The sequence below is a fragment of the Acomys minous genome (assembly GCF_964271855.1).
Source record: "Acomys minous genome assembly, chromosome: 2".
Taxonomy (NCBI): domain Eukaryota; kingdom Metazoa; phylum Chordata; class Mammalia; order Rodentia; family Muridae; genus Acomys; species Acomys minous.
The window spans coordinates 89455371-89482161 of NC_140484.1; the positions used below are offsets into that span (position 1 = coordinate 89455371).

The window sequence follows — 26791 nt, forward strand, 5'->3', positions numbered from 1 at the left end:
CTGCTCTGTCTCTATAGTGTCACTTGTATGTATGTTTTAAGGGAAGACCATTTGGTTTTGGACAACCAGTTGGTGTGCTCTTTCTAGGGGGAAGAGTCTCTCTCCCGCTCTCTCCGCATTCCTCAGTTGATTGAAGCTTTCTTGGGTAGGGCTGAAGCCTCACGACGTTCCCTCCCCTCTCCCCCCATCTTCTTCAGCATGTCTATTGTTGTGCTTATTGAGCTCATGTTTAGGCAGCCCTGTCGGTGAGACTCACACACATTCTTATCTGTTCTTCCTAAGTGTGTTTCCCCTTAGCCCAAGGAGGCGCTGCAGGATGTGTGCAGGTCCGATGTGCGTGCAGGGTCCGCTCCACTCCTGCCTAGCTGAGCAGTATCAGCTTTCTGCATGCAGGCAGCTGCTGATCCAAACACTGGCCACTGTGTTAAGATCGTTGGTCAGAGACGGTGTCGTAATAAGGCTGATTGGTTGCAGTGACCACTCCCTTCTCGGGGAGGGTGTGTCTTGTCAAAATTATCGACCCCCTTTCAAAGCAGTAACACCCAAAAGATAGCATCACAGTTAAGTCCTCTGGTGGAAACCGTCCCAGGGCCTTTGTGTCAGCATCCTGGGCTGGCTTTCTGCATCTGTGTTTGAGACCTATTTTCAACTGCAGTTTAATACAGACTTTTCTGTTATGGTTCACATAAGGAGCCTGTGGAGGCCAGTTCTACAGTCTGTTCAATAAATTATAGGACATGGGGTATCTTAGCCCTTTGAGGTTTTATATTTTAAACACTCTGAGGCCTTATGCAACATTAGGAACAAACAACACAATAAATTCCAGTTTGAAAAAAGTGCTGTTATGCCTACTGGAGAAACGGCTCAGAATGCTCACTGCTCTTTCAGAGGACCTGAGTTCAATTCCCAGTACCTATGACTTGCAGCTCCCAAGGGGAGCTGATACCCTCTTCTGGACGCTGGGCACCTGTGTGCTGAGAAGACTCAAACTCAGCCCTGTACCCCCTCCCCAACAGCATGTGGTCATCTTAGAAAACCACCGCCCCAGGGCTCTGCTTTTTAATTCCAGTAGTTTTCTGTATGAGCTACTTTTCTCCTTGCTAAGGCAAAAGGTGAGGACAGGTACTTGATGCATCTGGTCACTTTGCCTCTGCCGTCAGGAAGGAGAGAGGGAGAGAGAGAGAGAAAGAGAGAGAGAGAGAGAGAGAGAGAGAGAGAGAGAGAGAGAGAGAGAGAGGCTTGTACTCAGCTCCCTTTCTCCTCCTTATTCAGCCTGGGAGCCCAGCTCATGGATGGTGCTATTCAAACTCTTTAGCTCAGCATAGAGACTCTCACAGACATGCCCAAAGGACTGGTCCCTAGGTGACTTTAGATCCTGTCAAGTTGAAAGAACTAATCTTCAAATTATCCCATTTCATCCCAGTTGTGAGAAACAAAAGCTGTCTTCATACACTGCCAGGCATGCCTCAGGGCTCAGTGTCAACAAAAATTCTACCAGAGGGTAACACGTATCTTCACTTCCGGTTCAAACAAAAGGATGTAATTTATTAGTATTTGCATGGGAGGTTAGCACGGTCTAATTAGCAGAGATAAGCACAGATAACAGACAGTGGGAAGAACTTGTGATGTCTGGAGAGAAGGCCTGTAGGCTCTAGGGTAAGGGGCTTTGAGCCGGGCCTGCCTGCCACAATCTCTCTCATTTTTTTTTTTTCCTAGGACCAGGCATTGCATTTGTGGTTTACCCAGAAGCCTTAACCAGGCTGCCTCTCTCTCCATTCTGGGCCATCATCTTTTTCCTGATGCTTCTCACTCTTGGACTTGACACTATGGTGAGTCCCTGTCCCCCCATCCCTGCCCCATGCACCCTTCAAAGACTCCACTTTCCATGTTTCCAGGTCCAGTCTATGGGTAAGACTTAGGCTCGGGGTACACTGAGGCTACTCTTGATTAATGTCACGATGGTGAGGTATCTGTCTAACATCACAGGAACTTTGTGTGTGTGTGTGTTTAAAGTCCTAGAAACCTACAAGAAGAACATTATAATGGGCGGATCTGGGCCCAGGGGCCCTGTTCAAACTATGGCACCAGTCAAGGACAATATGTGCAGTAAACTTTGAACCCCTACCCAGATCTAATCAATGAACAGGACATTCTCCACAATTGAGTGGAGAGTGGGGACTGACTTTCACACGAACTCTGGTGCCCCATATTTGACCACGTCCCCTGGTTGGGGAGGCCTGGTGGCACTCAGAGGAAGGATAGCAGGCTACCAAGAAGAGACTTGATACCCTATGAGCATATATAGGGGGAGGAGGTTCCCCCTCAGTCACAGTCATAGGGAGGGGAGTAAGGGGAAAATGGGAGGGAGGGAGGAATGGGAGGATACAAGGGATGGGATAACAATTAAGATGTAATATGAATGACTTAATAAAATATATTTAAAAAAAAAGACAAGCTCTTAATAGGTAGCCCAGGATGGCCCTGAACTCGTTAGCCTCTAACCTCAGCCTCCTGAATTACACATGTGTACCACCATGTCCAATTTAGCCTCACAGTTTTTGGTGGTTATGTGGCGGTGCAAACATTTCCTCCTCTCTCCTCCATTCTCTCTTTTTGTTCTCTGTGCCATGTTTAGCCTGTAGCTTCCCCCTCCCTGGCCATCATTTTGCCAAAGCGAATTCTGTAGGGCAGCATAAGGGGGTGATAATCCGAAGTCAATTTTAGGACAATTGCTTCAAGGCTGAAGCCACTACAAATCACGCTGACAGGTGCTCAGGCTTTAGTTAGTGGGTGCAAAGAGGGCTCTTCCTCAAGTGGGAGATCAGGTGGCAGATAACCAGAGGAGAGGAATTTACATCTCATGAATACAAATCGAAGCTAAAATGTCCTGATGGATGACGGCAGTGCGTCCTCTGGAGGCTGGAAGCAGAGTTTCTGATGCTCATATATACTGCTTGAGGTCTCCGGACTTTGGGTGTTGGCATTCAGTAAGGTCATTTAGATGCATCAAAGGAGCAGCACCATAAAAGGCAGAGCTCATCCAGACACAGCTTTCTCTAGTCACACGCACGCACGCACACACGCACGCACGCACACACGCACGCACGCACACACAGGACTTTGGAGGGTGGTTCCAAAGCGGGGGTGGGGTGGGGGGCGGGGCAGCAATTTTGTCCTGGTGCCGTTTCAGTTTGCCACCATTGAGACCATTGTGACCTCCATCTCGGATGAGTTCCCCAAGTACCTGCGCACACACAAGCCTGTGTTCACCCTGGGCTGCTGTATCTGCTTCTTCATTATGGGATTCCCAATGATCACACAGGTGAGAGCCCTCTGTGAGTGGTCAGACGTGGTTGGGCTGTCCAATAGTCACTCTCGGGTAAGAGCCTACTGTGTATAGGTGATCAAGGATCAGGTTGGAGATGTGCCATAGCTGTTTGTCATCAGTCAGCTGAGAGCCTGCAGCCATAAGCCCGAGGCTGAGCAGGTGGAGGTCCTATAATGGCTGTCTACTTGTGTATTCTCATTTCTCAGACTTCACAAACAGAGCCGAATCACGGCCATTTTCATAGATGGCACAAGTTCAGTAATGATTCTGGCCACACAGGGAAATATGTCATCTTGGCTCCTAGCAAGGGCCCTAGAAGCTTCCTGATTGAGATGTAATCTTCTTGAGCCAACAAGACAGGTGTGTCCTACTTAAAGAAGACAGAAAGCGGGCTGGAGAGATGGCTCCACTGTCTGCTCTTACAGAGGTCCTGAGTTCAATTCTCAGCAACCACATGGTGGCTCATAATCATCTCTAATGAGATCTGGTGCCTTCTTCTGGTGTGCTACCAAGAAGACACACACACACACACACACACACACACACACACACACACACACACACATATATACATATATGCACATATATATACATATATCACAAATCTTAAAAAAAGAAACCCAAACAGAAAGCAGTTAGGTGCAGTGGCACATGCCTGTAATCCCAGTACTCAGGAAGGCAGAGGCAGGTGGATCTCTGTGAGTTCGAGGCCAGCCTAATCTATAAAGCAAGTCCAGGACAGCAAAGGCTACACAGGGAAAACCTGTTTCAAAAACAAACAAACAAACAAACAAACAGAAAACAGAAAGCAGGAAGGTCCAGGTTTATCAGTCAGTCAAATTTCCAAGCTATCTATTGCTATATATAAACACTAACACTGCTTGAGTTTTTCCCCTAGTCTGAGCGTGTTGGCAAACTGCATGTGACACTCAGGGTATACACTGTACTTGCTGTCTCTGTGACTATGAACAATCCACTTCTCTGAGCCTTAGTTCTTGAATCTATGCAGTGATGGAGGAATGAGATGATCTCCAAGCCTCATCTGTCACAGGGAGACTTAAAGAGGAAGGAAGGAAGGGGAGGGAGAGTGAGAGAGAGATAGGCAGACAGATAGACAGAGGCAGACAGAGAGAGAAACATAGAGAGAGACAGAGAGACAGAGACAGAGAGAGATAGAGATAGAGACACAGAGAGAGACACAGAGAGACACAGAGAGAGACAGAGAGAGAGACAGAGAGAGACAGAGAGACACAGAGAGAGACAGAGACAGAGAGAGACAGAGAGAGAGACAGAGACAGACAGAGAGAGACACAGAGAGAGACAGAGAGAGACAGAGATAGAGAGAGACAGAGAGAGAGACAGAGACAGAGAGAGACAGAGAGAGATGTGTGAAGGCCCAGTGTATTATTAGTCAGGGGTCTCTGAACTGACAGGATCAGCTTATGCCATCTCCTCAAAGTAGTCCACAACAGCTATCCCACACCTGAGGCCTGAGAACCCAGTAGCTGCTTTGTCCATGAGGCTCAGTGGATGCCTCAAACAGTCTCGGTCTGGTGTTAAAGGCCCAGAGGGTTCCTGGAGAGCCAGGTTCACCCTGGGAGCCTGAATAGGCTGCTTCTGAGATCAGCAAAGGAGTTGGTGGCAACAAGGTAAATTAACTCTGGGGTGAGAGGGAAGGCCGAGCTGAAAAGACTCATCCTCCGGCTGTGACTTTTTACATCTGGGCAGTTCCAGAGCGTGCCACCTGCATTTAGGGTGGGTCTTCCTAGGCGAATTAAGGCTCAGGTGATTCTAAGCTAAGTACACACCCTTAGCTAACAGCCATTTGAGGGTCGACCAAGCACATCTACGCGGGTAGCAGTGGCGGGTAGCAGCTCACAGCACACACGAGGCTGGGCGGCTGTTCTCACAGCTCCCGTAGAGGTTGACCTTTGTTTTGGAAAAATATATTCACCCAGCTGTTTGTGCTTGTTTTATTGATCACCCCAGAGGCCTTGGAGGGATAGCTTGTGCACCTGCCAAGTCTGCACGTCACACGGCTAGCCCAGGTGTGGGTTCCCACTGTGGAGCAGGGAGGACTCCAAAGCTGGAGCCCCCTCCGGAGGGAGAGGAAGGGCTGCTACATGTGGGAAGATGGAGCTTGGCCATGGAGTCCTATTTGATGGTGGCTGTCTCTCTCTCTTCTGCTAGGGTGGAATCTACATGTTTCAGCTTGTGGACACTTATGCTGCCTCCTATGCCCTTGTCATCATCGCCATATTTGAACTGGTTGGCATCTCCTATGTGTATGGTAAGAGAACACTCCCTTGTTGCCAAGGGAGAGCCAGGGTGTATGGTAGGGCCTCCTGGCTAGTATGTTCACCATATTTAAAGGTTTGTTTCAGTGCCTCTATTTCTGAGCTTGCCTCAGGATCACTTTGGTGAAGATGGATGAGCAATCATAGGCGACTGGCGCTGAGTCTTAGCAGTGTGTGGTAGAACATCGTAGGACCTGGCCTTGGGTGTCGTCTGGCACACTTAATGCCCGTAGCCAGTGGCCAGATTAGGAAAGAGGGCTCTTTTGTTGGCGTAGAGTTGTTCTCGGTGTTGGGGGTGTCAGTGCCTGTGTGCTCAAGGTGAAGGTGGCTCCCCACAGCCTCAGGGTACCAAAGGCCGCCGGATCTCAGAGCCTTCCAATCCTGATACGGGCCTGGGGGGACTTGCCATATGGTGTCTAAGGTCCAGATTTTCCGAGCGAGGCAACTTTCAGTTCCCTAATGGTTTACTCATTCTGCCATCACCGTAGCAATGTGCACCCCACCCACTAGAGCTATTATGAAGGATGCAGGGTGTCAGCCACCAGATGCCATTTCTGCCCCTTGGTGCACAAGCATTTGTCCTGGAGGTCACACCATGGCCTCCTGGTCATTCTGTCCACTTTGGCCTAGGGCCTGCCACTTCTGTATGCCGAGACACCTGAGAACTGTCACTGGATAAGGCACATAACAAGTATCAGGGGTTACAACTTTCAGGGTTCAGGGAACTCATCGTATTGCAGTGCCCTGAAGAGAAGGCAACTTGACCTAATAGAAAAGTAAGTGGAGTGAATTGCTTGTAGTCGAGGATGCAGATGCCCTCAGACGATCATGTGAGGAGGGCAAAAGTGTCTGCAGAGTTCTGTCCTCCAAACTGGGGACAACAGACTCCCCGACTTCTCTGTGTCCTGTGAACAGACATCTTGATCCTCAAGTGATTGTTCATCCTCTGCTGACAGATATGCAAAAGCGACTGGGTTCCCCGGAAATCTTATTAAAATAAAAGAGAAATAAAAATAGAGCAGAAAATCAGGATAGAAAATGGAAATCTTTCATGTAAAACGTGGGCGGCGCCCTAGAAACAGGAAGAGGCTGCAATCATTAATTAAAAAGAATTGCCAGCGGGTGGCGGTACACACTTTTACTTCTAGCACTTGGGAGGCAGAGTCAGGTGGCCAGCCTGGCCTACAAAGTAAGTTCCGGGACAGCTGGAGGACTACACTTAGAAACCCTGCGTCGAAAAACAAAACCAACCAACCAACCAACCAAAAAAACTCAACCAAATCATGTGTGCAGTATATGTGTGTCTGAGTATAGGTATGTACACCATACATACACATGTGCAGTGCCCATGGTGGTCAGAAGAGGGCATTAGATCCCCTGGACCGGACCTGCAGTTACAGGTGGTTATGAGGCACTTGGTGTGGGTTCTGGGAGTCAAACTCTGGTCCTCTATAAAAGCTGTCTGTGCTCTTAACCACATAGCCAGCAATTACTTTCGGATAGAAGTTAAAGAGGATTTTTTTTTTTTTAAACAAGACTAGAGGTCATCTCCCCACTGCAGGGAGAGTTTAGCTCCTGGAAAGAGGAGGGGCTGCCTTTGTAGCCCATCTGCAACCAGGCCTACGTGCAGAGTGAAGAGGGCCATTCATTCCCTCTACCTGCTAATTCCCGACTGCTAATGTCACAAAAGGCACATTTGCAAAGTGCTTTCTTATAAAACAGCCTGTTCATCGAGGCTTGAAAGAAGTTAAACCAGACGCCTTTTTAACATGTCTAATTTTAGAAGTTAAATTGTCTCCCCCAAACCCCAAGCAAATCTGCTTGTGAAGGAATAAGCAAACCCCAACTGGTTTAGTCTTTGGCTATGCTAATTTTCCTAGTCCTCTGTTAACCTCTATTTTATTGGAGAAATCGCTAGGTGTCCCATGATTGTCATATTAATTTGTGGTTCTGTGATCAGCATACTGGGGTTCCCCCTCTCTATGAGGAACCCATCTTGAATATACCTGGATGTGTTTTTTAAGCATCCCCAATACAGCAGTGGTTATCAGCCTGTGGGGTACGAGCCTTTTTGGGGGGCAAATGACCCTTTAACAGGGATCACTAAGACCACTAGAAAACACAGTTATTTACGTTACAACTCCCAACAGTAGCAAAATTATAGTTCCTGAAGCAGCAACAAAAAGAATTTTATGGTTGGGGGGCGGGGTCACCACAACATGAGGAACTGTATTCAATGGTCACAGCATTAGGGAGGATGCGAATCACTGCAACACAGAGACTTGCACTCAGGAAGCTATTGGGTCCCCTTTGCATATCAAACCCCTGGATCTGAGGGGTTCCACGTCTGATCTCAGTGCCTTTCCTCCAAAGCGGTGTTCCAAGTGTTGCCAGGAGGGTGGTAATATGGGGGCTGGGCGAAGAAGTTTCTGAGTGGCCAGGCAAAAAACGGTCATTCAGTTCCACTTGTGTGTGAGACACACACTTGGAATTTACATAGGGGTTTCACCTCCAACCATCAACATATACCAGGCAGGGAAAGTGGAAGTTCTCTTGGGAGGGTGGGAGACCCAAATCCACCTCACAGAGATCCCTGCTAAGTGTTGGGCCATTTATAATACAGTCTCTTGGTTTACCAAAATCTTTTTTTTTCCTGCCAGATTTGTGACCAAGCCATGGGCATGTACATGACACTGCCAAGACACCTGGAGCCAAGCTCTGGGTCGTTGCCATGACAGCTTTGAGCCTCACTGCAGAGGGTGTTTAGTATCCGTCTCAACATTCAGTTAGCCCCCATATCCCTGGCAGTGAGTCACCTGTCTGATAGGGGTTATGCTGACCTCAGCTGGCTTCTTCCTCTGCCAAGGTTTTTGAGGGAGGGGCCCTGGTATCTTCCCCTCCCTGCCCCTACCCACTGCCCCTCACACACGGCTCCCCCTGTCTCTTTGCAGGCTTGCAGAGGTTCTGTGAGGACATTGAGATGATGATTGGATTCCAGCCCAACATTTTCTGGAAAGTCTGCTGGGCGTTTGTCACGCCAACCATTTTAACCGTAAGGACCGAATGCTTTCCCTCACAGACACAGCATGCACTCCAAATGTTTTGCCTGGTGTCGCCCAAGTGAGTAAACTGAAGTTCAGAAAGGTGACAGTGACTTCCCTCCAGGTATCCACCTGGGCAAGGGGCAGAGCTGGAACTGATTGATTGGTGTCAGCACATCTGTGTGGAATGCGCACACGATATCCATCTGCCTCATGTGCTAGCAGACGGCAGTCAACAGGCATGTAGACCACGCATCTGTTCTAGGTGACCTCCTCTCTCACCATCCCTGCCAGGCGGGCGTAATTATCTCCGTCTTGCAGAAAGAGAAGGTCTGAATTTTCCTTTTCAGTTGCCACAATAATATGCCCTGACAAAACAACTCAGGGGACAGAAGGATTTATTTCCACGTAGAGTTCCAGTTTGTAGGTCCTCATGGCAGGGGAGGCACAGTGGCAGGAGCTCAAAGCAGGTAGCTACATCCCCAGTCAAGAGCAGAGAGAAATGAACGCACCCGTGTTTGTTAGTGCCCGGCTAGCTTTTCACTTTTCGGAAAAGGATTTATTCTGCTATTTTCTTCACACGTGTGCATGTGTAAGTCTGTGTGCGTGCATGTGCAGGTGCATGTGGGTGCCTGTAGAGCCCAGAAGATGGCACTGGATCCCTCCGGAGCTGGAGTTAAGGTGGCCGTGAACTGGGAACCAAATTTCAATCTTGTATAAAAGCAGCAGGTGTTCTTAACCATTTGAGCTGTCTCTCCAGCCCCTGATCTCTATAATATGATATCCCTCTGCCTAGGGAATGAAGCCACCCATAGTGGACCCCATCTTCTCACATCAATTAACATAAGCATGACAACACCCCACTGGCATGCGCACAGGCCAACTTGATCCAGGCAACCCTTCATTGAGACTCCCTTCCAGGTGACACAACCCTCTTAGGTTGTGTCAAGTTGACAGTTAAAAAACTAAGGCTCACAGGGAAGTTGAAGCCTGGAGTTATGTGACCGACTGACCTAGGATTGAATGTATAATAGTTAGCAACAACCTGGATTCAAGCCTACACATTCTGGCTCCTAACTGCTGGGCAATGCCTCTACTCTATAATTGATGTGGCTTTAGTAAAGTTTTTTTTTGTTGTTGTTTTTTGTTTTTTGTTTTTTTGTTTTTTTACTGTTTATTCCATTGCTTTGTCATCCTCAAATGTGAGGATGGCTGTTAGAGGTCATCTGGCATTCCCTATGATCTGTACAGGCACTTAAACTCACACCTGCCACCCTCGTCACTGTGCCAGAAGCTGTCAGCGCAGCCTCACTTTCTTCCCCAAGCAAATTAATTAGCAGAGATTTTTGTCTTTCCCTTACTCTGGGAGCGTCGCCTTTTTCTTCCTCTGGCTGGGGAAGAGTCTTATTTTGAACAAGCCTAGAAGGAAGGTGTGTGTAATTTCTATTTTGCCCAGTAGGTGGCACTATAAACCAGCTAAAGAGCCCGTTTTTCAACACCAGACACGGGCTTCGCTTAAGATGCAGGATGGATAAAAGCAGGTGCAATGAAAATATATGTTTTCTTCATTCGCTTGCCTCCCCCCCCGGCACCCCCCCGTCTGAGAGTATGTTCCAATCAAACCATATCTTTCTGAAAAGCTAGCGCTTTAGACAGAAAATCCATTCCGTAGTCTTCGTCGGCTGTGAGGACACCGACAGCTTCCTCACATCTATACTTGTGGTCTGAAATGTCCCACTGGAGTTGGGGCGTGAGAACTGAAAAGTATTAAAGGTAGATGTTCAGGGATGCAGTATGTGTGGAACCTGGGGGGTGGGGCTTAGCTTGTGGGTGCGAAGATGCTGTGTTAGCAAATCTTGACCCTGATGACCTTTGACCTCCCCTCATTTCCACTCCTCGAGGTTTATTATCATCTAAGCCCACATTAGAATTTGTTTTAGATTCTTCCCCCCTTTCCTCTTCATCCCAGAAGAGTGTCAGAATTTTGCCATGTTCTGTGGAAACACACCATACCGCCATCCTGCTGCTGTTGTGGGTGGAGGTGTGTTTGGAGGCAGGTCCTTCACCAGCCTTGTCATTGGAGTTTATATCCACGCTGTCTCCCCACCTTATAGGCGAGTGCATTGAGGCTCATTGAAGGTAAGGAACTTGCTCTAGGCCACAAGGCCACAAGGCCACGGAGCCCGGACATTGCCTCTGAGGTGGGGTGACCTTCAAGCCCTTTTGCACTCTGACAGTTTAAGTTCTTATGCCTGGATGCACAGTTTGGGTTAAAACAGTCCAGTCTCAGACTTGGGGAGGTGTAATTCCAGGAACTTGGTTTTTTGTTTGTTTGTTTTCATTCTCGGGGAAGTTCCTCAGTTTTGCTGTGGTTCACTAGCTTTCGTGTCAGAAGCCACAGAGAGGGCTGGCCACTGTTTTGAGCAGATCCTCTGTGCTGTTTAAGGGCTTGGGATGTCACACTGGTTCCATCACTACCACCAACCAGTGGGTCTCCTGTGTCTGACCTACTATCTGTCAGTCAAAGGCAGGGGTGGGCAGAACTCGGTGGCTAAACCCCCATCTGGTGTGGCTAAGGCCACCTTAGGCCATGCTTTCATCCAAGCTGACTTGGCAGAGGGAAGTTCATGCCAACCAGTGGCTTATGCCTACAAGTTTGATGTGATGTTTGCAGACGTGGAAATGGGTGTCAAAGGTCCCAGCCCTCCCTATATTTTGCCATTTACCTCTGTACCATAGATATCTTTGAGGTCTTCGGCTAGGGTAAGATTATGGGTTTAAATTACTCCAGGGCCTCTGAAATAAAGCCCATCATTTTACTTTATATCGTCGTGGATTTATGGAGCTGTAAATATCCTCATGCAATTACCATATGAGTAGTCTGGTCACGTTACTGAGGAAGGCACACACATAAGCAGATGCATTGCTATTTATATAGTAAGTGAAACAGAGCAGCGTGCCATAATGACATCGGCCATACTTCCAATAGACTGGGTATAATAACACTTATGACTTCAGGAGCTAAAGTTGGAAAGGGGTCGGGGTGGGGGTGGGGGCAGCTAGCGAAGACACCACTCTCTGTGGGAGCCTTGTCTTCAGGCTTATGTTGCTTTGAATCAACATATGAATTATTGTTGCATTGAAAGACTCCCTGGCAGCCTGGGTGCTGCACTAGTGGTGGGGATGGCTTGTGTTTGTGTGGGGTTTTACACATCTCCCAAAACACTCCCACCTGCTATTTTTACTAATGTAACTCCCATAACCGTTTGCTACTCTTCAGTTTAAGTTAGGAAGAGAGAGGCAGAGCTGGGGAAAGGACTTAATGTGGGTAAGTCTAGGCTTTTACTGCCATAGGCAGAAAGACCACGAAGTCACATTTTCCTGGGAAACGGTCCCTAAAGGGTGGGCTGGGGCTCTAAGAAGCCTGGCTCTCCATACAGTTGCCTCTGTCCTCAGCACGTGCCTTTCCTTGGCTCTTCAGCTGCCCAGCCAAACCTTGGATGGATCTCAGAGCTGTTTCTGGTTGAAGTATGATGTGAAGGCAGATAATGGGCGAACCCCAAATCGTGACCTTTTAAAAATGAGGAAGGAGTCTGGAGTAAATACCAGACTTCTGTTCACAGAAAAGCCCAGTGCTACATACATGGTGTGAAATAAATCCATTCTGCAGCTGAGAAATCTGACAGGTCCCTCAGATCATTAAAGTAGTACCAGGTCTCTCTCTCCCCCCCCTTTCTCTCTTCCGCCCCCCATGGCTTATTATAAGACTGTACTTCTAGAACAGTCACCGCTGGGGGACCATTTTGGATCTCACAGAGCCAACTTTAGAGGCAGCTTCTACAGCTGGGCCATTCCTTGTCCAAGGAGGGGAGCCAAGCGCACTCAAATAAATAGATTGAAATATACAAATTTAACACACCTTTCCCACATTATAACAAAGGGTTAATTATCGATGATGATCCAGACAGGCCCTTCAGAATTCCCAGGTGCCACCCATCACTGCACCCTTCCTCTTGGTGTGGCCTCCTTGTGTGTAGGCACGCACCCACTGACTTCCTATGGGAGGAGGAACATGGGGGCAGGAGCTGAAAGCACGTTTGGCATCTTCATCTCCTTGGGAATTTCCTTTCTTCACTTGGGAAATCCGTTTTCTGTTGGATGAGAGTGTACATAAGGTGAGGCACTAGGAATGAGAACGTGAGCGTGCGAAGCGGGTTAGCACGTGTACGTTGAATGAACGAATGGCCCACACTTATCACCCTAACGCACTTCTCTCTTCTTCCCTCCCAGTTTATCCTTTGCTTCAGCTTCTACCAGTGGGAGCCCATGACCTACGGCTCTTACCGCTACCCTAACTGGTCCATGGTGCTTGGATGGCTGATGCTCGCCTGCTCTGTTATCTGGATCCCGATTATGTTTGTGATAAAAATGTATCTGGCTCCTGGCAGATTTATCGAGGTAATTCTGCGGGCTCCTTCCCCCCTCCCCCCCCCCCAGCCTCTCCCAAGGGAGAGATCCAAAGAGCTCTATGCATTAAAAACAAAAGACTCCGTAAATGTATTCAAGAAGGGTACTGGGTGGGTAAGTGATTGCAGTTGCCACTGATTCTATTAAGCCCATTTTTACTATGTATGATTCCTGTAACGCAGGAGCCTGGCCAGTAGTCAGGCTGGGCTGCTCTGGTGCTGTTCCTCACTGTGCTGGCAGCCCTAGGATGGATGCTCGAATGTCTCCTCTTTTCCAGAGCTTCCATCCCCTCCTCGGATGCTACTTACAACTTGGAGTTTGTTTTTTTTTTTTTTTAACCACACCTAGGGTTCCCCCTTTCCTGGGTTTCCTCTACATCCAAGCCTCCTCCCTCCCAAATGTTTTATTACCATGAACTATAACGTCACCACGGGCTCCCTCCTATTGCTCCTGGGTGAAGGACAGGTGAGCCAAGGGAATTAAGAATTCGATGGCCCTCAGAGCGTCATATGCATTCCAGGACGTGGCTCGCTGCGCTTTCCTTACCAACTGTAATAGTTAGTTTTCTGTTGCTGCAAAAAAAAAAAAAAAAAAAAAAAAAAAAAAAACCAGGACCAAAAGCAGCTGGGGAGGGGGGAAGGGGCGAATATTCCCAGGCAAGGCGCAGTCTGTCACCCAGGGAGGAAGTTAGGGTTAAGAGCGCAAGGCAGGAGCTGAAGCTGGGGGGTACGGCATGGAAGAATGCTGCTTACTGGCTTGCTCTTCGTGCCTTGCTCAGTCTGTTTTCTTTTTTTTTAAAAATGATTTATTTATTTATTATGTATGCACCTGCACGCCAGAAGAAGGCACCAGATCTCATTATAGATGGCTGGGGGCCATCACGTAGTTGCTGGGAATTGAACTCAGGACCTTTGGAAGTGCAGATGGTGTTTTTTAACCTCCGAGCCATCTCTCCTGCCCCCAGTTTGTTTTCTCATGTTACTCAAGACCATCTGCTCAGAGGTGGCACTGCCACAGTGCCCTGGGCCCTCCCACATCAATCATTAATCAAGAGAGTGCCCCACCGACTTGCCTCCAGGCCAGTCCGAGGGAGGCAGTTCCTCAGTTGACATCGCCTCTTCTTAGACTGTAGCTGGCCAAAGTAATCAGCGCACCAACCAACCCGTATCTGAACCCATTTTACCCCTACCTTCTTGACAGAGTACGTGGGGCTGCTATTTGTTTTAGCCACCACCAAAGAACCACCCAGCTTTTGTAATTTATGGGGAGTCATTCGTTCGGGCACCCCTGTAATTCTAGCATGCTGGATGTAGACGAAGGAGGGTCAGGAGTTCAAGGCCACCCTCAGTATTATTAGTGGACTTTAGGTTAGGCTGGCCTATATGAGACCCCATCTCAAAGGAAAAAAAAGTTTATTTGCCCATGGGGGCTAAGGATGAATGAACTCTGCCCACATCCTGAAGGTATTTGGACCTTATTGGTGCTACTTGGGGGTGTGCTCTAGAGGCACCCCAAGATCCTGTCCCAGAGCTCAGAGAGATGGATCTTGGCCCCATCTTCCAGTGTGGTTCAGATGCATGTTCAAGTTTGAGAAGTGCCTACAGCAAGGCAAAGGGACACCTGTTCGCTGGGGTGGGGAGCGACTGTGTGGGGTCTGCTCTTGGGCAGCTGCGTTGCTCTGAGGAAGAGGTGGGAGGGGATGAGGGCACGGCCAGCACTCAGCACACACATTTACTTGGTGTGGGCCAGCAGGTAGCCTTTGTTTTCACTGACCTCCAGATGAAGATACATCCTCATGTTGACGTTGTATTCTGTTTTGCATCCCCAGAAAATTTTGTTCGTTATCCTGTGGTGTAAATTAACTCTGGGCCCAACCTCCCCCAGGGTACCAGCCTGCATAGCCAGCCACCTTCCCACCAGAGGACCCAGGAATCTCTTTCTCCACATAGAACCTGTTGTAACCCCTGCTACCATAGTTGCAGCCTCAGATTCTCTAGACGGGTGGGTTGGCTGCACAAATTTATTATGGCTAATTTGGGACACAAAGGTTGCAAGCTGGTGATTAAGGGGAAGATTAAACTAACAGCTATAAGAACAAGATTTCCCTTTAAATGCTAATAGACGCATAATTATCCCATCTTATATAGTCAGAAATAAGTGTTCTTCCCTTTTTCTAGATGTTTCCATCAGTTTTTATTTTCTACAAAAAATTTCAGTTGAAGGATTAGAGACACTTCCATTATTTTTAAGCTTACCCATATGAACCTGCACTGCTGACCCAAGTGAGAAACATATATTTTTTTTTTGTCAACAGATTATTAAAATCTTTGTTCACGCTTGGTGGTGCATCTTTGGCGTTGGCTTTTGGTCTTGGCCATTTATATACTTTTGGGAAACATGCTAAACAAAATCCAATTATTTTGATGTAGCCACCTATCATTGAGACTACTGAACAGATGTAGTTGAGCCCATGGCCTTTGCTGTTTGGACTCACAAGCGGAAATAGATGCTTGTGAGTTCAGCTGGTAGGGGGAGACGTATAATTAAAATCCAGGCCCTTCGTCCTCTATGAATCTTGTGCCAGACAAACATGGAACGATCATGAAGTTGCTTTCAGGTTGACTTAAATAATTTCAAGAGAACCAAACCGAGACTTGCTTTTCTTGTCCTTGGCCTGGTTAATAAATGCGGTCTAGTATTCCCGACTGTCTTTCTCATTGCTGCTGCTGCTGCTGGTGGGGCTCTTGGGTCCAGTGAGGGATTTGGAGCAGTGGAGATGGCTAGGGTTGCCCCAGGGGAGGAAGGTGTATTTTAATTGTAACTACACTTGTCTTGGACTTCTTTGCAGAGGCTGAAGTTGGTATGCTCGCCGCAGCCAGACTGGGGTCCGTTCTTAGCCCAGCACCGCGGGGAGCGTTACAAGAATATGGTTGACCCCCTGGGAACCTCGTCCCTGGGACTCAAGCTGCCAGTGAAGGATTTGGAACTGGGCCCCCAGTGCTAGTCCAGTAGTGTGGATGGTCCTGTATTACTCCTGGTCTTCCTCTCTGCCCCCCTCCCCTCTCCCTGTTCACACTCCCCCCAGATTTATTCCCAAATTTCTTCTTTCTCCCCACACCTCGGTTCGCAGCCGTGCATGAGAGCGTTCCATAGAAGAGTAGGACGCAGCGTAGCATGCTGTAGTGAGAGCCACACAGACCACTGGAAGCGCTGTCTGCCTGTGTGTCTGTGCTGTCTATCAGCTTCTGGAAGGTTTGGTCCCCTGATCAGGTTGCTTCATCCATCCTGCAGGGATGAGTTGACCAGGTGAGTGTTGGTGGCAGGTACACGGTTCAGCAGCGGAGGTTCATTTGTGGGCTCTCATTGCTGGAGGAGGAGGGCATGAGGAGCATGCAGACGGGTAGGGTTGTTGCTTTGGACTCCTTGCTGAGCTGGGCACTGCCGCAATTTCATTCTGAAGCTGAAAGTTCAGGCCAGGTGCGTGTAGGAGGATGGCAGAGCTGGAGACTGTTCTAGATGAGGCAAGGCTGGTAGGTAGATTTGGGCACCACTGGGTGGCTTGGTTCGCATTGCCTTTTCTTTTCTTTTCACCAAATATACTATGCGTTCAGATGTCCTGCCTCTCTATGCTGTGGACCTGAAGGGACTCCACTCTCTTGCCTCAGTCTCTCTCTCTCCTTCTTTCCATCCCTCTCTCTTTCCTTTGCTTAGTTTCTTCTCTTTTTCTTCCTCTCCCTCCTCCTCCTCCTCCTCCTCTTCCTCCTCTTTTGTAATAACGACACTTGAGAGTTAATTCTTTGGGCCTTTTCTTTCACTCTCTACATGAGAAGCCATGCTTTGGTTTGCATGCCAACTTTTGTACCACTGTTCTATTTGCCATGATGTCTTTAGCACCATGGCTCAGTATCATAATATGCTGTCTCTTTGCCTCCAAATCACTTTCTATAAGTTGTAGATACCTTGTCTTTCAACCTATTGGAAACTGAGACTTACCCCGGTTCTATCTATATATTATATACATATGGGACACAAACTCTTAAAAGATACTTTCTCAATTTTTACTCCTTTTCCAGTAACAGCAAATGCTATTTGCAGCCACAGGGAAATCAGAGAAATTAAGAGCTTGGTAGAAAGCCACCGTGTTACTACCCATCCCTGTGGTTGTACATTTTAGGTCACTGTGTTTCCAGAACTTTCTGGTAAATACAGCTTAGTTAGGTAGTGAGTAGGCCAATTAAGATTATAGCTTTTAAGACTGTATTTAGCTAGCTTGATTTCCAGAACTCCCTGTCCACAGTACTCAATGTAACTGTTGTCTGGTGAGGGCAGAGCCTGGCCAGGCCATACTCTGTGTTCTGCTGTCTCCTGAACAGGCATATGCACAACTCTTAAACTGTGGTGTGTGCTCATGCAGTGTGTTCACGTAGCGCATAGTGGTGTTTTCTGTCCTTATAAATATCTTATGAATCACTGCAGAGATGGCAAGCTTAGAGTAGCATAGTCGGGGCTTTTATTTTTTCCTCGCACAGTCTTAATATCTCAACCTAAACTCGTTTCCTCTAGGGGAGATGGGTTCAATCATTTTCATATTAGTTTGCTTTCATATAACAGGGTCTCAGGCAAAGTTTTCAGTTCAAATCTTGTATATTGACATGACGTTTTCATTCTGCACAATGACAATGATATCGCGACAACAGATTTTAAGGTATCATTTTAAAAAGATGACTCCGTTTGCATAAAGTGTCTGAAGTCTTTGTATTGAATTCTCCCTCTTCTAGGGTAAGTGCTCACACCACCTGCCAACAATGATGGGCACTTCTATTTCCCAGCGCAGCCGTGATAGGTGTTAGGGAAGGCAGCATGGTGGGTTTTGAACACCTGGCTTTGCTATTGGGGTTTACTCTCCCTCTTCCACTTTCTCTTTTCTCCTAGTTGCCCAAAGGTAGGTCTTGCTAGGCTGTCACAGAGATAGATCCTGAGGCTTCCCCTATTTTAGGAAGATGAGCTCTGGGCTCAGATGTCCACTCTCTGCCATCATCATCTGTTTCCCCAAGAAAGCTATACCAATGGGAGGCCCATTCCTGCACCAGCATTACAGGGCAGTACCAAGACTTTAGTGGTTGTGTGTGTGTGTGTGTATGTGTGTGTGTGTGTGTGTGTGTGTGTGTGTGTGTGTGTGTTGAGGTCAGTCTTCAGACTCCCTGCAGCAGCCCTGCCAGTTTGAAGGTTGAAGAAAAGCACATCGTGCCTCCTAGGGAAACATGGGGTTTGTGCTGGTGTCGGGGTGAACGGTTTCTGGCCTCCTGCTTTTCTCTGGGCTGGAACTGGGACTGGTGCTGGATGCCAACCCAATTTCTGCTAATTTTTGCCTTGGTGATTAAAAGCAGGGTGTGTGTGTGTGTGTGTGTGTGTGTGTGTGTGTGTGTGTGTGTGTGTGTCCCTGGACCCTGCCAGATGTGAATTGCAAGTTGGCTTACTTGTAAGGGCAGAGACCTCATCTGTTAGTATGTTTGTAGTTGGGGCAGCTGCAGCAGTGTCAAATAGGATGTGTTTAGGAAAGACCTAGAATCTTCCCCCGAGTCCTTGTCCATTTTGTTTTTCCCTCCCCAGTTAGACTGCTTAGAAGGACAAAGGCAGACAAAAGAGTCCAGGCTTACCTGGAAACAGCTGCCTTTGGAGTTTAGCTTTGTCCACATTCACTGACATGTTCAACTTCAAGGCTCTCCCTGGCAGGGAGGAGTGATGCATGTCAGCGGCTTGCCTCCTGAGTGTTTGGCCAGGATACTGAGAGCTGATGTGTGCCTCGCTAGATGGACTGTTTCCATGCTACTAAAATGCACAATCAATTGAAAGGAAAAACTGAATGAATAAATAGAAAATGAAAGTGCCATCTTAACTGCCACCTGAGATTTCTCCCTTGACACTGAGGGAGAAGTAACATTACTTAGGAAAGACTTTGGCTCCCTGTGTGGAGTGGTGGGGAGTTTTCCATCTGTGAGATGATTTCATAACGCCAACCGATAAGCCCATTCAGAGAAAAACAAGCCATATGTGAAAAATAGTAACCCTGTAATATTCTTAAAACAGAAAGCATCATGTATTTATTAGCTATTGGTGTCGTGGTTTCTTAAGCAAACCTTTGTCTAACTGTCTTGCTCACTAGAAACTTCTTCTAATCTCCTTCAGGCTGTGTTTGTTGTGAACACGTGTGTCTGTTTCTGGTCTTTTGTGGTAGTTGTTTTACCTACCCCCCTGTCTATTTCTTTATTGCATGATACCTGTGGCCAATGCAAAATCCTTAATGACCTTGACGTCTTTGGAATTTTTGCTGTGATTTTAACGTGTGAGGGCTGTAAAAAAAAAATGATGTGTACTTTCAGGGAACAGCACTTTAGAAAGAGTTGAACAGAGGGACCTTTGGTTGGATGAGACTCAGATTGTCTATGCTGGCACAGCACTGAGGGGGTCAGGGTTTCGGTTCTCTTCTGTTAGCTGTATGTGCCTCAGCACTTCTCAGTTCCTTTCTGTCAGCATGGGCTTCCCATGCCTTAAATTGACACTTTTTCTCTCCTCTTCGCCTCCTTGGTCATGGGTCATTGTCCTCTTCCCAGTGGCTAGCACAGTTACTGTGGCTGGATGCATGTGGGGTGGCAAGGTCTTCCGGCCATGGGCATTGGGATTTGGGTTTCTGACTTGCTTTTCCAAGGCACTGCCATGGGGGAGGGTGTCCTCCAGGGTAAGTTGACATCCGAGGTATGGAGGCAGAGACCAGCGAGCCAGCTCCCTCCGTCTCATGATGTGTGTTGTGCAGAGCTGGCCTGTGGTTTTAGAGTGAGACTTCTTGTCTTCCTCTCATTTTGCTGGGCTTGCCTAGAAGGACCGCTGTGAAATATGGCCTTGGCATAGGTTGCTGTAGACTGCTTAAAGAGAAAGGATTTCAGGTGGGTGTTCATCACCCCTGAAAAGCAAGCCCAGGCTTGATGACCTTCTGAGGATGGTGCCTCCAGGCACCCAGCTGCCTTACAGGTGTGCTCGATCTATTGGGATGATGCTTAGGTGTAAACTGGGAACCACTGCGTCTCTCATTTGTACATGTTTTTTTGCACTTTATTATGGACCTATTGAGGAATAGGTTACGTCTTAAATTGGATAATGTCCTAAATGCAAGCATCTCATGTAGGCACTATTGCTGGTGAATAAAGATGTTTCCTAGTCAGGTCCTTATATTTTTTCATTGACTGTACATGAAGAAAATATATTATGTTACAAAATTATGCATCATCTCTCTCTCTCTCTATCTATCTATCATATAGAGTGCTTATTATATACTGTGCATTATTCATTTAAGAAGTCATTACTCTTGAGGCCCTACCTCAAATTTTGTATTTATGTGTAAAAATGCAATTTATTGTATTATATATTTGCCTATTACATACTGATATAAATTAGAGTTTATCCTAATAATGTATGAGTCCTCAAAAACCCCAAATAAATGTCAGTGTTTAAAACACACTGCTTGCCATTGTGTCTGTTACAAACCAATCGCTACCATGGTTTCTTTTTTTAACAAATGGGCTTCAGGTGTGCCCAGGGTGGGCCTGTTTCATTGTGAGAAGCGTGGTGCAGCTGTGAAAATGGCCCTCCTGGGAAAATGAGGTATCGTCGTGTTGTGTAGAAACAAATATCAATTACATTGCTATATTTGCAGCCATCAGACACACCATTGTACACTGCATTATTAATTAGCACTTGGAGGGAGAGGAAGAGGGAGAGGGAGAGGAGAGGGAGAGGGAGGGAGGGAGGAAGGGAGAGAGAGAGAGAGAGAGAGAGAGAGAGAGAGAGAGAGAGAGAGAGAGGTGAATCTGAGCAGATCTGAATAAAGACTGAGCTATGTGGCTCTTCTCTTCCCTGGGGGGCTGTGGGCAAGAGGAGCAGAAGGTGAGGCCCGGGGCTTGGAAGGCCGTAAGTACGATGGACATCAGACACTCTGGGAACCACTCCAGGAGCTAGCTCAGCTTTACTCAGGGAGAACAAAGGCTATACAGCCCTTAGGGGAGTGAGTGGGGGGCTTCCAGGTCAGGTGTTCATAACTGGTTGGAACCAGGCACTTTAAGGATGCTTGTTTTACATTTGGCAGCACGCTCCTATCATACGAACTGGAACATAGTCCCTAATGTTCCTATCGGCACAGAGAGGGGAGAGCTAGCAGACAGCTGTGTCAAGGGCCATATATCAAATGTGGTTAGGGGCTTCTTTGTTTAAAGACACTCTCCAGATGGAGTCAGGCAGAGAGCTGGGGGCCCTGCTGGGGGGTGAGAGAGTCCTACTCCTAACACTGAGCTCAGAATGGTTATCCAGACCAGGAGGACTGCAACCTCAAACAGCAGGGTCCTTCCAACAGAGCTAGATAAATCTTTGAGTGTAGTAAAAGTGTTATTTTGTCAGTTTCCAATTTTATTTAGCTTCCTCAGCATCTAGGTAGTTCCTGAGGTATGGTAGCATCTAGGCTGAATGAGCCTCGTGAAAAGCCATCTGTGTTAGGTAAACGAATGAATGTCCTCCCTCTCTATTTGACTAGGTGGAGCCCCAGGCTCCGTGTCCAAGGACATGCCGAGGAGGTCCCGTGCTGTGCGCTCCCATCTGATTGTGTTAGCCTGGAAGCAAGGTTGTCTTCCAATGAGCAAGGTGCTCACTTCCTGTCTCCATCTTCTGCTTCGGTGTTAGATGGCTGCAGGATGGCCTGGGTTCATCTCAGTGGGAAGACACATGTGCCCCAAGCAGATCCTGGGAACCACACACTGAGTGTGGAGTACATCCTGTGATCAGGTTTTGGCCTAGAAAGGGCCCGTGATGGAGGGGTTCACATACATACCTGGGAAGAGTGTGAGTGTTGGAGTTAAGGCAGAGACACCTAGGAAAAACCTGTGAGGTTCACACCTGGGAGAGGCCAGTGACTGTGGGGTTCACACCTGGGAGAGGCCAGTGACTGTGGGGTTCACACCTGGGAGAGGCCAGTGACTGTGGGGTTCACACCTGGGAGAGGCCAGTGACTGTGGGGTTCACACCTGGGAGAGGCCAGTGACTGTGGGGTTCACACCTGGGAGAGGCCAGTGACTGTGGGGTTCACACACCTGGGAGAGGCCAGTGACTGTGGGGTTCACAACTGGGGGAGGCCTGTGACTGTGAGGGTCACACAACTGGGGGACTCCTGTGACTGTGAGGGTCACACACACCTGAGGTTCAAGAATGCTTGGGATTAGCCACAGAACTGCAGTCAGAAAGTGCACAGCTGTGTATTAAGCACACTCAGTGGCAAGCATTAACCTCTCAGCCAGATGCCTTTGCTAGAAAATGCTGAGGAAGCAGAGCTTGGTCCTGGGCCTGCACCCTAGCCTCTTCCTGAGATTGCTTTACTTATTTTTTTTTAAAGCTTTTAATAAAAAAAAGAATCCAGGTAAGTAGAAGACCAGAGAGAACAGACCGATGGACTCCTGTGTTCATTTCTTGGTTTCCATAACTACAAGCCACGCCCACGCCTACCTCATCCTCACTCTTACCACCTAAGCGGAGGTTAAGGTGGGATTTGGTTGGAAATCCTCTGTTGAGTCTTTTACCCTTTCCCGAAAGGGGTTGAGAGTGAGTGTGGGAAGCCTGGCTCTGCAGAGTGGGAGCGCTCCTCTGACGCCCACGCTGAGAGCCAGCCGCACCCCTCCTGTCTTTCTCCTTCTTCGGATTTGTTTGATGTTGCTGTTCTCTTATCCAGCTCTCCTACCCCCTGGACCGGTCTCAGTCTTCCTTCTTACAATAAGTCACAGCCTCCGATGTCTCCCCTGCAGCCAGAGCCACAGAATGACACAGTAGCCCGGAACTCCAAGCTCCCTCACGCCAAGGCTGGCCTTGACACATGCATCATACAGCACAACAGTCTGTTTACTGCGAGTTGGGTTTGCAAAGAAACGCTTATGCGCGTGAACTGGTTGCCTTTTATAGATTGATGGTAGGGCTCTTTGCGATGGAAGTCTCCTCCTGTTAGTGCGTATAAGATGGGCTAGCTCTACAAAAGCTCGATTTGCTTCTCTGATCACACATCCTACCAGGGAAGCACAGCCCACGGGTGACTTGCCTTGCAGTGTGATTTGTAATGTTATAAGGACTTTTGATACTGAAAGAAACTTAACCTATGTCTTCTTTTTTCCAGACCTCTTCCTACAAATATCAGTAGGTTAGGAGAAACTGTGACAGGGGTGCCAAGTCACATTTTCATCTGTCATTGATTTGTTGGCTCATTTCCCTCCTGTTCTCAGTGTGTTAACTGTTTATATGTTTCTAGTGCATAACAGATTTTGGCACTTTGTAGATACTAAAAAAAAAAAAATTCATCTTAAAGTTGAATAAGTGAATCTTGAGTGTTGGCTCTGGGTAAGGAATAGGGCTTAGGGATAGAAAGGACAAAGACCCAGAGGGAAAGCCTAGCCACTCCCCAGGGTTGCTCAAACTGGTACATAGCCTCAGCATACACTGAGGAGACATGGAAGTCCCAGAAGGATTTAAGACAAGATCAAACTGACAGAGAACCGCAGCGGACATTGCCTCTGCCTCAGAGGATTGGTCAGGGAATCTTGAAATGGGATGCTGGCATGTGGGGTAGATGTAAGCGTTGGTGGGGTGCTGGGATGGGCTTACAGGCAGATGAGGGCAAACGCAATGACAGTACCAAGGTGCATCCGGATGGTGGGTTTGAGGGAATATCTCATTCAGTACAATGCTTTCCATGCAAGCATGATGTTCTGACTTTGATCCCCCCAAGACACATATGAAAAAAAAAAAAGCTGGACACAGTGGTGCCTGCTTGTAATCTCAGCGCTGGGAAGGTAGAGACAGTAGTATCACCTGGATCCTTTGGCCAGTCAGCCCAGCCTACTTAGAAAACATCAGGCCAGTGAGAGTCCCTGTCTCAAAAACCAGGATGGGTAGGATTTGAGGAAAGACAGTGGAGGTTTTCCTTTCACATACACACACATGCACAAATAGTCCACACCTGTGCACCTCACCCATGTGAACGAATGATGGATGAACCTTGAAATTGTCATATATGTGGCTAGAAAGTGGGAACGAAGGCTGAGATGCCAGGTGCCTCACACAGAGCACCGACGCCCCTCCTCAGAGCACAGAGTCCAGAAATCCACGGACTAGTGGGCTAGGGTTTCCTGGCAGAAACGTCTTGGATATTAATTTGTTCTTTCCTGGCTTAAGGTTTTTGGAGACATGATGTTAAAGGATTGTCCCTGCTCCATCTTCTCAGCCAGCAGTGGAAAGTGTCATGGCCATCTTGCTGGCTACCACTTCCCTTCCTGGCTCCTTGTATTCTTAGTGCACATGGTGTCTTGAGGCAAGAGTGAGAATCACAGCGACTGCACAAGCCACATGCTGATATCTCCCACAGCTAGTGTGCTCCAAGAGGTGTCCCTGAGGCTGGGATCTGTCTCTGAATACCTGCCTTCTTTTTTTTCCTTTTTCAGGATTGTCTGACTCTAGCCATGTGTGCTCACCCTGTCTCTCTTTCTTGGCCCCCTCCAGGTCACACTCCTGTGACATCATGAGTGGCTTATGTGTTTTGGGCCTTGACCTCAGCTATGTACCCATGCTTTGCTCAGTGGCCCATAGGCAGAGGTGGCAGTGTGCTAGGTCTGTGTCTATCCCTTAAAGACCCCACTTACTTTATTTTTGGTGCCTCTTTGGACTATACCACAGCCATCACAGAGGAAGGGCAAATAAGACAGCATCATAGACTTGCACTGTTAGGCGGCCCAGTCTACCTCCTGCAGTGTGCCTGAGAATGGCCTGTCAGTGGTCACCTGGTAGAGCTGAACCCTAGCCAAACTATGGCTATGCAAGACACAATGCTTAATGTTGCTAACAGCATGAAGTTAAACAATATCATTTTTTCTGAATACTGTAAGTTCAAAAAAAGCCAGTAGTGGTGTGTGTGTGTATGTGTGTGTGTGTGTGTGTGTGTGTGTGTGTGTGTGTGTGTGTATGTGTGTGTGTCCCTTATGCAGCAGTAGGCAGCAGATGTGTATAGATTAGCCATGAGAATAGAGTCTATCAAAAGGTAAGTGGAAGTGATACATGGGGCTCCCAGGCAGGCACGCTCTCTTTCTCTTCCACAGCTTAGTACCTGGTATGAAGGTGCAATGGCTGGGGTGATGGCAGCCAGATAGAACAGCAAGGGCAACAACTACATGTTAGAGATGATGGAGAAAGGGTCTAAAAGGACCTGAGTCCCTGTGGGCTTCGCAGAGCAAGTGAATTTGCCTTGGACTGTCCAGCTCTGAATTCTCTTATTTAAGAACAGTGGTTATTTATCTGGGAGTTTTCCTGTTCTCTGATGTCAGGTAGCATCCTTAACACAGAGAGTAGAATGTACTGAGGCGATGGAGAGAGGCAAGAGAACCACCCAGGAATGTGGTGGGAGTTCACTGACACTTTGTCAGCAAGATGCCATAGTTTGGCTTTTGACTCTGGGTAAGAGTCTGAGATGTTGGGGATGCTGTAACCAGCCCCATGAGCTGCTGCAGTAGTGTGTTGCACAAAGCAACAACAGCCTTCTCTTATTGATCAAAACCATCTCTCCCACTGCCCATCCCATGGTCTGAACAATCTTCTCCCACAACTGCTCGTCCTTGCTTCGGGTGGGTGGACTGCTTACATCTCATTTTGTGGTGCTGGAGATTGGACCCAGATCTTCAGGCATCCTAAACAATGGCTTGACTGCTGAGCGCTACCCAGCCTCAAGTCTACACCGTGGTGAGGTAGGCATAGCTTTCCTAACTCAGTGTGAGTCAAAAAGTATGCCTTCCTCCTAGTTTTCCTACAGAATAGTGAAAAAAATGTGCTTCTAACACGAATAAAGAATTGTTTAAGACCCTGTAAAGAAAGGCTGGCCGAGTGCTTTGTGCACAGCCCTGGATGTCAGGCAGAGCCTTTATGGATACAGTTTAAATGGCCCTGAATTGGTTTCCCCTGGATCACCTCTTTCCTACTCTCTTGGTTCCCATGGTGAATGAGTTTTCTTGAACACTGCTGGCCTTTAAACTCACTTCCTACTCTCCCATCCCATGCAGAGGAAGGAGGCAAACCCTTGGCCTTTCTTTCATGATGAGGTCACTTTGCTTTCTGTTTTGTCCAGCTCAGTGAGCAGATGGATGTGGCAAGGTCCAGCCTGGAGGGAGGGCAGATGGCCAGCGCATTCTGGCTCTCACAGAAGGCTGTGCTCTCTCAGGACTGCCCCTTATATTAATGAGGGAATGTTTTGGCTTCATGTTGAATTTTTTCATTTCTTGATTGGTTCAGATCTTGGGCAGGGTAAAGTAGTGCTGTGGTTTTTGGTTTGTGTGAGGTCCCTAAAGAGACTGCATTCATGGGCTTCATCCAAGGACACTCGGTATAGTTGAATAATGCAGGGCACGCCTGTGTAGTCATCCCGCCTGAGTTTAAAGCTCAGCTCAGCTAATTATCTGCGCAATGGCTGCCCCCATGTCTAGAAAACAGGCACACTAGTCTCATCTGTTAATTATGTTGTTTGGGAGGAAACACACGAGTTAATCTATTGGGAGAACTTTGAGCATGGACCCACTTGATCATGAATCCAAAGCTTG

At 47.8% G+C, this 26791-nt stretch overlaps 1 protein-coding gene across 1 annotated transcript in view; it reads left to right on the forward strand.

Annotated features, from left to right (window-relative positions):
* Nucleotides 1-20645, forward strand: part of SLC6A5 (solute carrier family 6 member 5) — a 49608-nt gene extending 28963 nt beyond the window's left edge. The window contains exons 11-16 of the mRNA XM_084773339.1: nt 1717-1829; nt 3191-3322; nt 5519-5618; nt 8577-8677; nt 12957-13124; nt 15982-20645. Of these exons, the coding sequence (XP_084629465.1) occupies nt 1717-1829; nt 3191-3322; nt 5519-5618; nt 8577-8677; nt 12957-13124; nt 15982-16137 (770 nt within the window). The 3' untranslated portion in view covers nt 16138-20645. The remainder of the gene's footprint in view (nt 1-1716; nt 1830-3190; nt 3323-5518; nt 5619-8576; nt 8678-12956; nt 13125-15981) is intronic.
* Nucleotides 20646-26791: the final 6146 nt, after the last annotated feature.